The sequence below is a fragment of the Coregonus clupeaformis genome, chromosome 12 (genome assembly GCF_020615455.1).
Source record: "Coregonus clupeaformis isolate EN_2021a chromosome 12, ASM2061545v1, whole genome shotgun sequence".
NCBI lineage: Eukaryota > Metazoa > Chordata > Actinopteri > Salmoniformes > Salmonidae > Coregonus > Coregonus clupeaformis.
Genome location: NC_059203.1, coordinates 44,925,817 through 44,944,582, shown reverse-complemented (window position 1 = coordinate 44,944,582; position 18,766 = coordinate 44,925,817). Strand labels below are relative to the sequence as shown.

Sequence of the window (18,766 nt, the reverse complement as noted above, 5' to 3'; positions counted from 1 at the left end):
AGGAATGGGATTTAAGAATATATACATATATGGACAAGCAATGACAGAGCGGCATGGACTAAGATACAGTAGAATATTATAGAATAGAATGCAGTATATACATATAAGATGAGTAGTGCAAGACATATAAACATTATTAAAGTGAATATTCGACCATGAAGGCCTGATTTACACTGTCTCCTCTGAACAGTTGATGTTGAGATTTGTCTGTTACTTGAACTCTGTGAAGCATTTATTGGGCTGCAATTTCTGAGGCTGGTAACTCTAATCTCTAAACTTATCCTCTGCAGAAGAGGTAACTCTGGGTCTTCCATTCCTGTGGCGGTCCTCATGAGAGCCAGTTTCATCATAGCGCTAGATGGTTTTTGCGACTGCACTTGAAGAAACGTTCAAAGTTCTTGAAATGTTCCGTATTGACTGACCTTCGTGTCTTAAAGTAATGATGGACTGTTGTTTCTCTTTGCTTATTTGAGCTGTTCTTGCCATAATATGGACTTGGTCTTTTACCAAATAGGGCTGTCTTCTGTATACCCCCCTACCTTGTCACAACACAACTGATTGGCTCAAACGCATTAAGAAGGAAAGAAATTCCACAAATTAACTTTTAAGAAGGCACACCCGTTAATTGAAATGCATTCCAGGTGACTATCTCATGAAGCTGGTTGAGAGAATGCCAAGCGTGTGCAAAGCTGTCATCGAGGCAAAGGGTGGCTATTTGATTCCAAATGTGTTATTTCATAGTTTTGATGTCTTCACTATTATAAAATAAAGAAAAACCCTTGAATGAGTAAGTGTGTCCAAACTTTTGACTGGTATTGTAGTTGTCTGTTTCCTAAGTTGTACTGTAGCCTTAATTGGCAGAGACTGAAGTCCTCCTCCCTCTTTCTTCCTCTCTCCTACCCCGGTGTCCCAGCTGGATGAGGGCTGGATGGATGATGACAGGAATGACTTCCTGGATGACCTCCACATGGACATGCTGGAGCAGCAGCACCATCAGGCCATGCAGTTCACCGCCAGCATGCTGCAGCAGGTAGTGTACAGCAGCCAGCATAGAACCACTCAGAACTGTATACACATACATACACACAGCATGAGTCAACAATCAATCACAGAGTCACATATGCTCACCTGCATGTTACTGACGATGAGCCAATTCCAAACAGAGTAGCATATGTTCAGTTGGCCTAATGGCCCATAGTACTCTACATACCGAAATGTAGTAGTACTGAAGTGGGTAGGTTCACATACTGTAGTCAGTGATAACTGCAGAGGAAACACATCTAATAATGTTAGAAGGTGATTCAATTATTAATCCTATTGTCTGGTGTTGCAGAAGAAGCTTGAGGAAGATGGTGGAACGACTGACACAGCCACCCTGTTGTCCAACCACCACGAGAAAGACAGCGGGGTGGGCCGCACCGACGAGAGCACGCGCAATGACGAGAGCTCTGAGCAGGAGAACCTGGGGGACGACCAGACCACGGCCTCCAACACGCTGGGCAGCTGCAGCCACCAGAAGCTGGCCTATAGCCAGGACACCCTGGGAAGCGTTGACCTACCCTTCAGCAGTGAGTCATTCATCTCAGCAGACTACGACCACGCTGACTTCCTGGGCATCCCCGCTGACGAGTGTGAGCGCTTCCGAGAGCTCCTGGAGCTGAAGTGCCAGGTGAGGAGCGTGGGGGGCCCCCAGGACCTGTACTGCCAGAGTGCCGGGGCTGGAGGGGCCGAGGAGGGGGTGGACAAGGAGCTGGAGCTGCTGAACGAGGAGCTGCGCAGCATCGAGCTGGAGTGCCTCAACATCGTCCGGGCCCACAAGATGCAGCAGCTGAGGGAGCAGTACCGCGAGTCCTGGATGCTGCACAACAGCGGCTTCCACAACTACAACACCAGCATCGACGCGCGCCGCCATGAGCTCTCCGACATCACAGAGCTGCCCGAGAAGTCAGACAAGGACAGCTCCAGCGCCTACAACACTGGTGAGAGCTGCCGCAGCACCCCTCTCACCCTAGAGCTGTCTCCAGACAACTCACTCCGCAGGGGGGCAGAGAACCAGGGGTTGTCCGGGGCCTCCAGCAGCGCAGGGCCCAACAGCAGGATCCTCAAGCCCCTGCTGTCTCCTGTCCAGGAGGCCGGTGGCCCCAGCAGAATCAGGCCCTCCTCCTCTAAGGAGTCTGAGTGTGGCCTGCAGGCGGAGGGGAAGGAGCATAAGCTGGGAGAGTCAACTCACAAGCTGGCCCAGCCCCGTTCCCTGTACAAACATGCCCACATCCCGGCCCACGCCCAGCACTACCAGAGCTACATGCAGCTGATCCAGCAGAAGTCTGCCGTGGAGTACGCCCAGAGCCAGATGAGCCTGGTCAGTCTGATCAGCCGCGGTGACGCCGTGAACCCCGGAGAGATGCTGGATCCCAAAATGGAGTGGAAGGTAAAGATCCGCAGCGACGGCACGCGCTACATCACCAAGAGGCCTGTCAGGGACAAGCTGCTGAAGGAGCGCGCCCTGCGTATCCACGAGGAGCGCAGCGGCATGACCACGGACGACGACGCCATCAGCGAGCTAAAGATGGGGCGGTACTGGAGCAAGGGGGAGAGGAAGCAGCACGCGGTGCGCGCCAAGGAGCAGAGGCAGCGACGCGAGTTCATGAAGCAGAGCCGCGCTGACTGCCTGAAGGAACAGGCCAGCCTGGACGACGACAAGAAGGAGCCCAACATCATCGAACTGAGCCACAAAAAGATGATGAAAAAGAGGAACAAGAAAATTTTTGACAATTGGATGACTATCCAGGAACTTTTGACCCATGGTGCTAAGTCGCCTGATGGCACGCGAGTGTACAACTCCCTCCTGTCCGTCACCACAGTGTAGTAGGCAGACAGGACAGGCCTGGGGTGTAATGTACTGTAAATAATAGGACACTACCGATTGGGGTACAGATTCCTGCCTCGTTCAATGTGGCAACTTTTTGTTAATATGAAACAGGAAAAGCCTTTTCTAAATGAACTTTTGACCCCTGCAGACGGTTGAGAGATGCTCCACAGAGTGTTCCATGGATCGACTTTGAAGATGATTGACATGATAAGGATGATTATGAGACTGTTTTCAAAAGCTTTCAATAACCTTTCTATCTTTGTGCTTGCTCTTGGGGTGGCAGGTAGCCAAGCGTCTAAGAGTGTTGGGCCAGTTGCTGGTTCGAATCCCAGAGCCAACAAGGTGAAACATCTGTCGATGTGCCCTTGAGCAAGGCACTTAACCCTAATTTCTCCTGTAAGTCACTCTGGATAAGAGCGTCTGCTAAATGGCTAAGATGTAAATATTGATAGTGTTTCACAACAATATGTGGGTCTTTGGAAGGTTTTGAAAGTGTGTAAAGACTGTGCCATAAGTAAACAGCAGCCAACATTTACATATTTTTTTCATTTTTAATAAGTATCTCTTATCAGTATTTTACTGTTATGCATACCTTTTGCTTATTGAAAGAAATACACAAATATTTAGCTTGAAGGTCAACACATAATCCTTTTTGAGAGGACTTTTGTACATGTAACTAAACCTCATTGTTCTTTGTAAACAAAACACTTCTTAGTTATTGACGATCTGAAAGGGTGCTGTTTTTCAAAAGTTATACATCCAGTGTGTATCATATGTTACATATTCAACCTTCAAGAAGTGATATTGTGTATGTATCAGGATAGAGCAGATAATTAGTCACACATTTGTTGAAATCAGAATCTTTCTGTGTTATTTTTTTAAGCACATTGTAGTCACCTTACATTTGTAGGACTCCAAATAACACAGCTTAACAAATCCTTAATTAGGTACCCAATTTGATGTCTTTTAAAATGAGAGAAATAATAAATTATTGTTTTATATTTGATGAGCTTTCAAACACTGGTGTGGGATTTTTCATTTGCAAGAGGTTTTTGATAGACCTACTGAGTCAATGTGGGTAGGTGACAGGTGAGTGAAGGAGAGCACAACTCTTATACAGCATCCACATAATGTTTTGAAGATGCCTTGGTAAAGGACCAGTGTGATATGGTATATATTAACCAACATAAAAAATTCAGGAATTCAATACAAAAATTTAAAAATTGACAGAGTATTAGCTAGCAAACATACAATAGCCTGACAATTCATGGCATTGTTTTTTCAGGTACTGACTGCATAATCTCAGCTGAGGTCCAAAAGAAAGCCTCACTCACTCATAATTATAGAAAGATGAGGGCCATTAGTTTGAACAGAGGAAGGATATTGAGTATGTTCTCTGGGGATCTCTTTTCACTGTGTCTCAATACACCCAGTAGATCATGTAGATCTCTCACACTTTTATCAGTTTGCATGGCCTATTTTTGCAATGCTCTCTTTGTAGAATAATGAGTAAGAAGTGTAAGGAACTTTAAGGACTGCATTTTTGGCTCCCGTTTTCATCCTTGTCTTCTGTTTAAATACAGCTAAACTATTGGCCAAAAGGCGATGTTGTCCTCCCACTGCGCCGTAGTTATGCCCCCAGTCTAACAACACCCTATTACTAATAATAGTCATGATGTGGATTGAATCTTCCGTCGGGGATGCCCTGCCCTTCTCCACAGACTGCTGAGCAGATTCAAAGGAACACAAAGGCTGGATGTTCAGTTCATCTCAGTGGAAGTTTTGAAATGAAAAAATTGCAGTGGTTATGTGCTTAGGGTGATGCTACTAAACTTGTCCCTTCTTGAAATGTCATTAACCGTTATTGGCAAGAGGATTTGTCCATGTCGTTGAATCACCAATGTCTATGGGGCCGTAAAGTCAGTGGAATCATGGCTGAGTGGTGTCCACACTTGACTGACCACTCCACCCAGGGGCCACTGACTCACCCTGGCCCCTATCTCCCCCACACCCCTCACAGAAAGAGCCTAATTCTCAGAAAAGTTAACAGAATAATTTGAGTTACCACTGTCTCATTAAGAAAACAGAACAGTGGCTTATCAAACGTTATCAGTGCATGGATGATATACAACTTTACAATGATACATCTGTTTATCCGAGATGATTTGGTCTGTAAGATACTTTTGACTATCACAGCACATATTTGTTCAGTATCTTAATCTATGCTGTTACAGACACACAAGCCTGTGGACACTGATCTGACTCTGTGCTTGTCTTTCCATGTTGCCAAGAGCCTTATTGTCTCACTGCCTTGAATGTTTGTGATTGCATCTCAGTGCGGCACACAGTGGTGTCTGTGTCCCAGACTGCATCACTTAAGGGGGATGATTATGATAATAAGAGTAGCTAAGGGAGTGGGCTCAGGCACTTCCTCTATGTCTGCTGGAATGTAATTGATTGCTCCTCCTTAAGCCTCAGAGAGCCCAAGCTCTATGATTTATGTCTGGGTACATGGCTGTGTACACACTCCTTTAATGGGAGATAACGATATGGCATGCAAGGCAAACAAAAAGCTCTCCCGATCAATTCTGGGCCGTCCCCACCTTGATGTAGAGAGAGTAGTCCATCACACACTTGGCTTTGTCGCTCCCGTGTTTAGTATTTTTTTAAATCTTCGAATAAATTAGTGGTCAGTTCTTCATTTGTTGGCTGTCCTCATTTTGGGCTGGAGAGTGGTTCTTATTGGTTTAAATGGCAGCGCAGAGAAAGGCTGACATTCCAGTGTAATCGTCTATTAACTGATAAGGCTGTTGCTCTATTGCCTAGCTGGATGGGGGTGCTGCTGAGGCTGCTGTTGTTTACATTCTTCAGGCTGAGAGGAATACTTACTACTGAACGGCGGCTGGTCCAGAGGAATACATACTGGAGTGTGTGGAGGCCTTTTCAGTCTGACTTTTTACTTACTGCATGTGGATATGAGACTATGAGTAATGTCTGCCGATATGCTATGGCCATTTTCTTAATTCCTTCCTAGGTGGGCATTTGACTGGGTGAGACCTCAATATGTGAAAGGACAACTATTAAATGATGGGTGTGTTTTGTTATGTGGTTTTCTATTGAGTAGTATGTCCCTCTACTTATCTTAACAGTCTAAATAAACAATAGTGAATTGGAAAATCTTAAAATATAGATTTAATTGTTAAATTCCAATTGAATTACAATGTTCATGAAGTGCAAAGGTAGGAGCTTTTTATTCACCATCTTTATCGGAGTTGAGTTCTGTTGCTGAAACAATGTGACCTAAACGATTTGCATATTTTGCAGTTGGTGCTGGCCTTCGGGGTTAGCACAGGGATTGGTAGTAAACAAAAAGAAACAGGAATTAAGCAGGTGGAGAAAAGTGTATTAGCTGATCCTGAGTGTTGGATTAAAGACAACAAGCTGATGGATACACACTGCGAGGAATGCTATGATTGCTGTCTGACCCACCTTTTAGATATTTACATCACAACACTGCACAAGTCAAAGGTGCTTTAACTCTTAACAGCTAAATATCTCAGATGTATGCTCATACCCTCAAAGCTTATCGGAGAGACGCATCAATATTCACACATACCCTATCACTGCCTATTATTGATACCTTGCCAATCTATACTGAACAAAAATATAAACGCAACATGCAACAATTTCGAAGATTTTACTGAGTTATAGTTCATATAAGGAAATCAGTCAATTAAAATACATGTATTAGGTAGGCCCTAATCTATGGATTTCACATGACTGGGCAGGGGTGCAGCCATGGGTGGGCCTGGGAGGGCATATGCCCACCCACTTGGCATCCAGTTCTACCCACTGGGGAGCTAGGCCCAGCCAACGAAAATGAGTTTTCCCCACAAAAGGGCTTTATTACAGACATAAATACTCCTCAGCCTATCCTATTTCCATGTGAATCAGACATTTGTTTATTTGTCAATAGACAATGTATGCCAAAAATAAAAGTCCCCACGCTAAAGAAGAGCTCTATCCCAGGAATTGTTAGTATGTAGTCAATTATGTTTCGTTTTACATTTCTATGAATGTTTAAAAGGTACCAAATCAATACAACGAGGATAGATGAGGACATACAATATCTAAATGCATCACATACATAAAAAGAATAATAAAACCTGAACCGTATTCAGCTTCATCACAAACAAGAGGTGGAGCAACACGAGACATGACCAAGATGAATGACCTGAAATAAAATGATGAAGGGCCTTCTACTTCCACAAGATTAGATAGGATCAAAAATGTGTACAAGCCTCAACTATGTATGAGTGAGTAGTTGGTTGTTGAAAGGTTCTCTAATTCAATCTCAAACGGCCCAGCCCACTGTCCATCATATAATATCAATGATTTATTGTATGTTGGCATTTCAATATACCTAAAAAGAATATGGGTAAGTCTGACGTGCCAATATCAAAATGTAAGTTTTCAATCATTCATTGTTGTAGCCCAGAGAACGTTCATCTATGATGTGTCTCATGTAATGGAGTAGAGCATAAACAAAATAAATACATGATGAAGAGCAAAGTATTTCAATTATTATAATTATTTCAATTATTATAGCAAAGTATTTCAATTATAATACATGTATTTCAATTATTTAGGGGCTAGATTCAATCAGATCAAGCGTTAACCAGCGATAGCCGACAACCGCATGGAGCTGTCAAATCGGTGAGCAGCTGCTCTTGATCTATGTCACGAAGCCACACCCGTCCCACTCACGTTCGAAGTTCAGCACGAGAAAGTGTTGGCTATATAGAAATAATGACGCTCAAATTGAACCAAATAATTAGGATTTCTATCAGCCTAATCGAGGTGTAGATTACATCTCACATTCCAGTGTTCATCATACTTGTAAACAAGATTGTATGGGATTTCTCTTAATACGACTCCGTGCAGCTTTAGGTATAATTCCAGGAGCCGCTTGTGGATTTGACAGCTCTAACGCAGTTCCACCTCCAACACCACCAAACCAACCACTGTGGATGTCGGATAAATTTTGTTAGACCACCTTGAAAAGTCTTCCCAAAGTGTTGCATCACATTTCTCCGGTCGAGGAACATATCGCACTGTGTAATTTCTCAAAACGATTCATCCTCACAACACTGGTAAGAAATCTCCATAACACCATCCCTTTGAAAGTATTGTATTGGCTTTGCAGCTCACAGTGAAGAATACAGTGCATTCGGAGAGTATTCAGACCACTTGACTTTTTCCACATTTTGTTACGTTACAGCCTTATTCTAAAATTGATTAAATAAATAAAAATCCTCATCAATCTACACACAATACCCCATAATGACAAAGCGAAAACAGGTTTTTAGAAATGTTTGCTAATTTATTAAAATTTATAAACAGAAATACTTTCTTTCCATAAGTATTCAGACCCTTTACTAGGAGACTCGAAATTGAGCTCAGGTGCATCCTGTTTCCATTGATCATTCTTGAGATGTTTCTACAACTTGATTGGAGTCCACCTGTGGTAAATTCAATTGATTTGACATGATTTGGAAAGGCACACACCTGTCTATATAAGGTCTCACAGTTGACAGTGCATGTCAGAGCAAAAACCAAGCCACGAGGTCGAAGGAATTCTCCATAGAGCTCTGAGACTGGATTGTGTCAAGGCACAGATCTGGGGAAAGGTACCAAAACATTTCTGCAGCATTAAAGGTCCCCAAGAACACAGTGGCCGCACTGCCAAACTGAGCAATCGGGGGAGAAGGGCCTTGGTCAGGGAGGTGACCAAGAACACGATGGTCACTCTGACAGAGCTCCAGAGTTCCTCTGTGGAGATGGGAGAACCTTCCAGAAGGACAACCATCTCTGCAGCACTCCACCAATCAGGCCTTTATGGTAGAGTGGCTAGACGGAAGCCACTCCTCAGTAAAAGGTACATGACAGCCTGCTTGGAGTTTTCCAAAAGGCACATAAAGGACTCTCAGACCATGAGAAACAAGATTCTCTGGTCTGATGAAACCAAGATTGAACTCTTTGGCCTGAATGCCAAGCGTCACGTCTGGAGGAAACCTGGCACCATCCCTATGGTGAAGCATGGTGGTTGCAGCATCATGCTGTGGGGATGTTTTTCAGCAGCAGGGACTGGGAGACTAGTCAGGATTGAGGGAAAGATGAACGAAGCAAAGTACAGAGAGATCCTTGATGAAAACCTGCTCCAGAGCACTCAGGACCTCAGACTGGGGTGAAGGTTCACAGCCAAGACAACGCAGGAGTGGCTTCGGGACAAGTCTCTGAATGTCCTTGATTGGCCCAGCCAGAGCCCGGTCTTGAACCAGATCGAACATCTCTGGAGACACCTGAAAATAGCTGTGCAGCAACGCTCCCCATACAACCTGACAGAGCTTGAGAGGATCTGCAGAGAAGAATGGGAGAAACTCCCCAAATACAGGTGTGCCAAGCTTGTAGTGTCATACCCAAGAAGACTCGAGGCTGTAATCACTGCCAAAGGTGCTTCAACAAAGTACTGAGTAAAGGGTCTGAATACTTATGTAAATCTGATATTTCCGGGGAATTGTGTGTAGATTGATGAGAGAAAAAAAGAATGTAATCCATTTTAGAATAAGGCTGTAACGTAACAAAATGTGGAAAAGGTCAAGGGGTCTGAATACTTTCCGAATGCACTGTATAAAATAATAAATGGAGACGGCAATCTGTAGTCAGAGTAAAAAATGGCGTCATTATATATGCATGAACTCTTCCGAACTGTTTCGGCTGGGAAGCTTGCGGACGCCTTAAGGTAACACCAATTATTTGTGGCATTACGAGGGCTTAGTCTCCCCTGCCAGCATCTCAACACTTAACTCCACATGACCTTTACTGTGTCCAAACAGTTCTGACAGTGTTATTGGTGTTACTGGTGGCGGTGGGCTACTTCACACCCTGCTTCCCCTTCCCCAACCCCTATACCCAACCACACTCCTCTGACCCTGGGGCTGCTGAGGCACATGGCCCCTGGTCCTTTACACCTCCACAACAAGGATGAGGAGTGACCTGAGGGCCAGCTAGTCCAGGAGGATACGTTTTACCTTCACCTGGGGAGAATCTCCGTTGCATACTTGTTGTGTCTTCTGTCCTCGCTTCCTCAAAACCCATTGGAGGAGAAGGTCAGAGGGGAGGGACCTCTGGCTTTCTCATCCAATGAGTTTTGAGAAGGATGCGAGGAGAGAGGACGCGAGGAGTATGCAATTGAGATTCTCCCCTAAATAGCCAAGGAGGGGATGTCACAGGTGTGACGAATGCCCATGAATACTGCGCACGCTTTAGCCCATGTGCTCCTCATTGAGTGCTTTTAACTCAGTGATTAATTGAGTAATGTGATTGGCTCCCTATTTGTCCCTGCCCCTTTATAACCCCCCTTGTTTCCTTTGTTTGAGGTGTGGCCATCCAGGGAGGGAGGGAAGGAAGGAAGGAAAGAAAGAAAGAAAGAAAGAAAGAAGGGAGGGAGGAAGGAAGGAAGGAAGGAAGGAAGGAAGGAAGGAAGGAAGGAAGGAAGGAAGGAAGGAAGGAAGGAAGGAAGGAAGGAAGGAAGGAAGGAAGGAAGGAAGGAAGGAAGGAAGGAAGGAAGGAAGGAAGGAAGGAAGGAAGGAAGGAAGGAAGGAAGGAGAGACAGACAGACAGACAGACAGACACCAGACGTTTGTGGTTTAAACTGTGGGAGAGCACCATTGGAAGCCTTGGTTTTGCTAATAGAAGTATTACCTTGCTGAAATGATGGTTGAAGTTAAATGTAACATTGAAATGCTTTCTCTCCACCTGCACTGAAACCTGTTTTTGTTTGATTTGATTGTTTGTTGTATTTTTCCCTCCATTTTGTGTTGAGCTTAACCTAAAGCTAACGTGATTCATGGAAAATGAGATTGGGATGAAAAATAAATGAAGTTGTGACCTGCTTCTAACCCTCCCATATTATTTCACTCAAACCCAAACAAAAAAAAACCTGTGGCCTATTATGAGTTATTCCCTCTGCTCTTTGTGTAAACCTCCAGGTAGCTCCAGCTCAATATAACCACAGATGACTAAAATGCAATTTGTGAGCGTGTTTGTTCTTTTTATCCTTGGCATGTTAAATTGCAGTCATAAATGACACTTTCGCGTAAGCGCATAAACAGATAAATACTGAACAAAAAGGCTCTGACTCTAAAATGCCAGGGGGACATAAATCTCTTACTACCTATTTGACCCTTGAACTTACCATGGACTTGTGAAGTTCAGAGGTCTCTTTGGTTGCCTTTGTTTATTGCCACAGAGCCATAACTCAGTGGTCTAAGACTGGTACTTTAGCACTCCCCAATTCCCACATTGGAGATTTCAGGGGTGGATCAGTAAAGAACATACCCCTACTCTGGGACCTCTGACTGCTCTCGGTGGGCCTGCTGCATGGATTTATTGGGCTACAGCTAATTTGTCCATTATAGACCTTCCAGATTGCATGCTCTGGTCAACTGGATAAAAGCAGCAGAGCATGGAGAATGGAGGTAGTGCCTGTCATTCCACAGATGTAATCCTCCTATGGTCTGAGCTATTAGAATTTAACCTGTGTCATCTGTGTGCACCAAATCAGTGTATATTCACAGGTGATTTCTGTGGAAATTAGATTTGTTTTTAAATTAGACGGGAATTAACTTTCTATTTTCTCTACGCTTATTCTGACCTTTGAATGTAAGCATGAGAATAGTATAATTCCATCACCTTTACGAGTGAGAAAACCATGAAAAAGGTCGAGCGAACCTGCCAGTTCCAACTTAATTTTTTTCGATAGAAATAACAGCGTTCTCCATGCACTGTAATTTACAAATTGATGATCTATTGATAAGAGCTAGGTAAATGAGTAATCTGTTTGGAAAAGGGGGTTGTAAAGACACATAGCAATTGTTTTAGATGATTTTTCCTTACGATCCCTGGAGACGAATGTGAAACCAGCCATATGGAAGCAAACTGAAAATCATATCAACATGACATGTATTGCGGGCCCTTTTCCACAGTGAAGTAGACTATAAATAGCTGTGCCGTTATTCAGAATTTTAATTGTGTGCCATCATAATTTGGGTGGATGAAATTTGGAGACCCAAGCTATACGCTTCTGTAAGGCTGAACCTACCGAGTTGATGTATACGCATTAGAATGTTTTAATTATATGTCCGGGCTTTTCTCCGTTTTATTTTACAATTTGTATCATGTTAAATATTAGCCACTACCAGTAATACCAACATACATGTATTTTTACATCATTCCATTCCGTTTCCCTTTCTTTCCTCTGTCACGTCCTTGAAAGTTGTTCCCGGGGGTCGCTAGCATTAGTGGATCATATTAGGCTAACATTGTGCAATAATTTGGGACCAGTAGCCTATTTGAATCATTATGGAACTCAGACCGCTGGACCACACGTAGCAAGTTAAACCTGGAGCCTGGCGCACGGTTCACGACTGCTGGACCGTTGTCATACAGTTCCATGATTAGTGAGGATGAAGGTACATTTATAGGATTATTGTTCAACCCCTATTGTACACTTTTTTTCACCTTCCAATATTTGATGTGTTGAACTCGAATATGACAACTTTCAGGATGAATCAAACCACTGTATTTTTTATTCATCATGAGTAAGACGTTTGGGTAAGGGGATTGTAAATATAAATGACACATGTTTTAGATCTATTTTACCTTATGATCGCTGGAGACAAATGTGAAACCAGTCATATGTCAGCAAACTGAAGCATATCAACATATCACCTCTTCCAGAGTGAAGTTTATGAAATGCTGGCCTTATAATTTAGGATTAAATGTGGAGACCCAAGCTATAGGCTTCTGTAGTCATGCGCAAAGGACAGTATAGCGCCAAACCTACCGAGGTGATTTATGATTTCTAGAATGTTTTAATTATATGGCCGGACTTTTCACTATTTTTTACTATTTGTATCGTGTTAAATATTAGCCACTCTCAGTTAAACATTTATAACTGTCACTGACTTTAGTGTTAGTTTCCTTACATTTTGCATCATTCCATTACATCGTTAGTTTACCTTTCTTTCCTCTGTCATGTTTGTGTGGTTGTTCCTGAGGATCATTACATTTTACATTTTAGTCATTTTAGCAGACACTCTTATCCAGAGCGACTTACAGTTAGTGAGTGCATACATTTTTCATACTGGCCCCCCGTGGGAAACGAACCCACAACCCTGGCGTTGCAAGCGCCATGCTCTACCAACTGAGCTACAGGAGGCCCTGTAGGCCCTATAGCAATAGATCATATTAGGCTTGCGTATTACAAGTTGTGCAATAATTTGGGACATGTAGCCTATTTGAGTCATTACGGAACGAAGACCATATGCAGCAGTTTAAACCTGGAGCCTGGCACAAGGTTCACTACGACTGGACCATTGTCATCACAGTTCGGATTAGTGAGGATTATTAGGGTGTATTTATAGGACTACTGTTCAACCTCTATTGTACACTTTTCTCACCTTCCAATATTTCATGGATTGAACAATTGAATATGGCAACTTTCAGGATAAATCAAACCACCGTTTTTTTTTATTCACCAGTACATTTAGTGCTACTTTCCTAACCCTAAAAATATACAAGATCAGAGTATTTTTTAAATCTACCAATTGGTGTGGGAAACGACGAATATGCGTGTATTTACATGGCTTTCTTTCATTGATCCCTAATACTCTGAGCCGTTTTCTCCATATATTCTAGTGAGTCTGTCGAGAAAATTCTAATTTAGATAAATGTACTGAAAACCCTATTGAATGAAAACTACAAGAGAAAATCTTTTGGCCAGCAATTGGGAGGGTTTTCAGCGGTTGAATTAAATGTATTCAGCGCGCACAAGGGAACCACGCCTGCAATGCCCGTTATGCACATGCATAAGGTATGTCTGAATACCAACTACTGAGAAGTGTGTAGGAAAGCCGTGCGTAAGAAAGGCGTACATTTCCAAAGTCTGAATCGGCCCCAAAAGAATAGTCTGCAGAATGCTGTGATATTTGCACTCTGTCTGGATGTTTGTCTGACAACATCAACAACATTCATAATATTTGATGTTCAAATAGCCTCTCCACATCATCCCTGAGAGTGAAATGTGATTTGATGAAATGAACAAACACAACCAACAAACAACAAAACAAGCAAACACAGGCTTATGCGCTACTCATGAAGCAGCATTATGCCCTTTTAATTGTGCAGTTATACAATGTCATGATGACCTTACATCAACAATATAGCTAGTGTGTGCAGCGGGCAATATTCCCACAGCCCACACACAGACAGGACACAGAGAGACCGAGGCTGCGTTTACACAGGCAGCTCAATTCTGATATTTTTTCACTAGTTGGTCTTTTGACCAATCAAATCAGATCAGAAAAAGATCTGATGTGAAAAGATCTGATGTCATTGGTCAAAAGACCATATAGTGGAAACAAGATCAGAATTGGGTGCCTGTGTAAACGCAGCCCAAGTGAGCCATCTCCAGCCAGCCCAGCCCCGCCAATTGCCCAGAGCCAGAGACAACCCAAGACTCCTGGCCAGAGGCAGTGTTGTGATGGAACTGTCAGGTAGGTGAGAGGGCCAGTGTAGTTTCCTCTGGCTCTGCTGGCAGGATCTTCTAGGACAATGTCACCAGAGCGGTGTCATCAGACCGCCTCTGCTTTTTTTAACCCTGAGACCTGAGGAGCTGAGCTGTCTCTACACAGCCAGCCAGAGGAGCACTCCAGCTATCAATGAGAGACTAACAGGGATGCTGTAATAGGACAGTGTGTGTGTGTGTGTGTGTGTGTGTGTGTGTGTGTGTGCGCAGTGTTGTAAAGTACTTAAATAAAAATACTTTAAAGTACTACTTAAGTCGTTTTTTGGGGTATCTGTACTTTACTTTACTATTTATATTTTTGCCAACTTTTACTTTTACTTCACTACATTCCTAAAGAAAATATGTACTTTTTACTCCATACATTTTCCCTGACACCCAAAAGTACTCGTTACATTTTGACAGGAAAATTGTGAAATTCACACACTTATCAAGAGAACATTCCTGGTCATCCCTACTGCCTCTGATTTGTCGGACTCACTAAACACAAATGCTTTATTTGTAAATAATGTCTGAGTGTTGGAGTGTGCCAAAATGGTTTATACTTGTACTTTTACTTTTGTTGCTTAAGTACATTTTAGCAATTCCATTTACTTTTGATGGAAGAGAAGAGAGAGAGAGAGAGAGAGAGAGAGAGAGAGAGAGAGAGAGAGAGAGAGAGAGAGAGAGAGAGAGAGAGAGAGAAAAGAAACAAACAATTCAAAAGAAAGAAAGAAGGAAATAAAAGGGACTGCTGTTATGGAGCAATGCTGAACCATACACCATTCAAGGTTTGGGGATAGATAATTGGCTGACTTGCCATAGAATTAGCTATGTGCCAAAAGGCTGGTGATTAGCTTACCATGACTACAGCCTGCCTATTAAGCCCACAATAAATGGCTTAAAAATAGCTTGAACCTAAAAGGTATCGTTGTGGGAAATGCAGTTATAGTATATGCTTATATTTTAAACGGTAAACCACCTCCCCAGAGTCGTAACAAAAACTACACTTTTGGCACTTCCCAATGACAAGGCCTTGAATAGTATACTCTTTCAACAACTTTACAATGTCTGTTGCGAACATCTCATTACATCTCTCTGGTTGCAGAGCCTAGAAGACAGCCAGCCTTCCATTGATCAAATGTTAATCCAAGAGTTCACCCATGAGGTGATATGCTACTACATGGTGTTTCACTCAGTCTTTGTGCTTGATCATTTCGCGCTCCTTGCCATGTCCACGCTACAAAGGAGAGATTTGTCCAGATAGACAGGTCCTACCTAATGCAGCATGTCAATAACCTCAAATTCCTCAGAGACACGGAATACCCATGAAAATAGGGACAAATTTGCTTCCTTTAGAATATCCCTGCCGTGGGCAGTGAAATGAGATGAATTTCCTCTGATCAACTTAAAGGAGCAAAGAATTAAAATCTCAGCATGTGACTTCACCCAAACACTGTTTTCAATAGTAAAATAAAAGATTAAAATGGTTATACACGAGTGAATCATAACACATACAAATAAAAAATGTACTTCGACGTTTATTACATCCAAAACTGTGTCAGTGCCCTGCTCATGGTCCTATACAGTAGTCTACCATATATGTCACTGTCATTTCTGACTGTTAAACTGCAGGACTCTGAGGTTTGCGTGTCTGGCCCAGGGTAGTTTATGGACTATTAGAAGTCCTAATGTTCCCCCTGGGGATGAGGTAAGACTGACCAGAGGAACAGAGGCAGGGGAGAGGCCTCAGACTCAGCTTTAACAGCCACACACACTCCTAAATCCACAGGCTTTGGCACATTCAGTCCATGGTGTATTTCGATGTCATTGATTTAACATTTACCAGCTACAATCCTAAATGCCCCGGCTGCACAGTTGTGATATATCTGCCATTACGTATTGGCAGAAATTATAGGTGGCAGTCTCATAATATGCTGGTCTCCAGAACTGTGGGGTGTGATGTGCTTAGTGTGCAGTCAGGAGAAACAATGTTATTTCCTACCATTGATTTAGGATACTTCCAGCAACCCTAAATGTGACTCAAGGTCTATTGTTGCAGTAAATTATCACTGCTCATTGTGCACATTCTTCTTGGAGCTCTGGAGCACTTGCAGCCATAATCTCCATCCACCCGTAGCATGTTCTCACAAGCAACAGTCCAATCAGTACAACTTAAGTGGCACGCTTCAAAGATATTTTGTCAGTCTGTGTTTACAAGATATATTTGTTTATCAAACTACTTCCTATGTGGTAAAGGCCTAGGGTACAACTACAAATGAAAACATTATGGCTTTGTGGACTTATTAACCCATTTTTTATCTAATTCAACTTTAAATGATCATGGCACTCATGAATCATTGTGGCACTTTAATAAAGGAAATGGTGTGTTCATTTAGTTTCTTTGTGCTTCATACAATACCCCCTGTAACAGTGTGGAGTGTCTAGTCTAGTCTATTACAGGCAGACTTCTAGAACAAGAGGGCATACACTCCTGTTGAAATGATGTTCTCCTTCTGAGTTCTCTCATCCCAAGCCTTCGTCTATGTGGATTAATGTGCTCTTCATAGTTATGCAACGGCTAGCTAGCCAGCCAGGCTACAGCTAAGCTAATTCTAACGGCCAGCCAGGCTAATTCTAACAGGATACACATACACAAACACACACACACACACACACCAGTGTCTACACGCTCTTACCACCAGTTTGGCCTTTATTTAATTAGTCTCCCATTCACACTTTTTACAACCCAATGCAAAAAGCAGCACGCCTCTTACAAAATGGCCCCTAAAAGCCCTGTCTGTGTAATAAACAGAACCCTTCAGTGCCATTAGCTGGTGTGCCTGGAGGAGGTGCAGATAGGGACCAATGTGCAGACAATTAGTGCTCTTCATTAGACTGTAGTATTCATATGCAGGAGGCCATAACCTGGTGGCAACCCTGGTAATACTAGCAATTCATATCAGCTCAAAATAGAGCCACTGGTCTAAGATTTTGGTGCTGAAAAGCATGTTGAGAAAAACAGGTTGATTAGACAAACTCACAGATTATTTAAAAAATGACAAGGAAAGACATGCTTGATTTATTTGTGCTCATTTGCAAATAGCTGCAACACGGTTTATGTCAAGTTAAAACTGACTCTTCTCACTCAGTAGTTTTATCACTTTTGGACACATTTCTTTTCAAATGAATACTGGCAACAGTCTATTAGGGGCTTTAATCAAATAGCAACGAGAGATACTTTAATGTCTCAATTTGCATCATTCACCGTACCTATGGGTTTTACACTCATCAGTAGCCTTATAATGGGCCAGGGGTTGGGGCCAGAACTATAATTTCATGATTCTGTAACATCACCTCCTACCACCAGGCATCACCTACCACCAGGCATCACCTACCACCAGGCATCACCTACCACCAGGCATCACCTACCACCAGGCATCACCTACCACCAGGCATCACCTCCTACCACCAGGCATCACCTACCACCAGGCATCACCTACCACCAGGCATCACCTCCTACCACCAGGCATCACCTACCACCGGGCATCACCTACTACCACCGGGCATCACCTCCTACCACCAGGCATCACCTCCTACAACCAGGCATCACCTCCTACCACCAGGCATCACCTACCACCAGGCATCACCTACCACCAGGCATCACCTCCTACCACCAGGCATCACCTCCTACCACCAGGCATCACCTCCTACCACCAGGCATCACCTCCTACCACCAGGCATCACCTACCACCAGGCATCACCTACCACCAGGCATCACCTACCACCACCAGGCATCACCTACCACCAGGCATCACCTCCTACCACCAGGCATCACCTACCACCAGGCATCACCTACCACCAGGCATCACCTACCACCAGGCATCACCTCCTACCACCAGGCATCACCTCCTACCACCAGGCATCACCTACCACCAGGCATCACCTACCACCAGGCATCACCTACCACCAGGCATCACCTACCACCAGGCATCACCTCCTACCACCAGGCATCACCTCCTACTACCAGGCATCACCTCCTACCACCAGGCATCACCTCCTACCACCAGGCATCACCTACCACTAGGCATCACCTACCACCAGGCATCACCTACCACCAGGCATCACCTACCACCAGGCATCACCTACCACCAGGCATCACCTACCACCAGGCATCACCTACCACCAGGCATCACCTACCACCAGGCATCACCTACCACCACCAGGCATCACCTACCACCAGGCATCACCTACCACCAGGCATCACCTAA

The 18,766-nt window shown here is 43.6% G+C and overlaps 2 protein-coding genes across 4 annotated transcripts in view; both read left to right on the top strand.

Moving 5' to 3' along the window:
• Positions 1 to 3,202, top strand: part of LOC121578279 (E3 ubiquitin-protein ligase PDZRN3-B-like) — a 121,305-nt gene extending 118,103 nt beyond the window's left edge. For all 3 annotated transcript variants that reach the window (XM_041892534.2, XM_041892536.2, XM_041892535.2), the window contains 2 exons: positions 914 to 1,030; positions 1,334 to 3,202. In XM_041892534.2, coding sequence (XP_041748468.2) covers positions 914 to 1,030; positions 1,334 to 2,866 — 1,650 coding nt within the window. In that variant the 3' untranslated portion in view covers positions 2,867 to 3,202. The remainder of the gene's footprint in view (positions 1 to 913; positions 1,031 to 1,333) is intronic.
• Positions 3,203 to 16,186: 12,984 nt separating this feature from the next.
• Positions 16,187 to 18,766, top strand: LOC121578482 (extensin-1-like). Its single transcript, XM_041892849.2, has 2 exons — positions 16,187 to 16,206; positions 17,866 to 18,766. The coding sequence occupies exons 1-2, from the start codon at positions 16,187 to 16,189 to the stop codon at positions 18,764 to 18,766; spliced, it is 921 nt and encodes a 306-aa protein (XP_041748783.2).

Excerpts from the sequence above, each read along its gene's own strand:
- LOC121578482 (XM_041892849.2), top strand. The coding sequence starts at position 16,187 with ATGTTCCCCCTGGGGATGAG. Across the intron at positions 16,207-17,865 it reads ATGTTCCCCCTGGGGATGAG|GCATCACCTACCACCAGGCA; the intron begins GTAAGACTGACC and ends TCCTACCACCAG.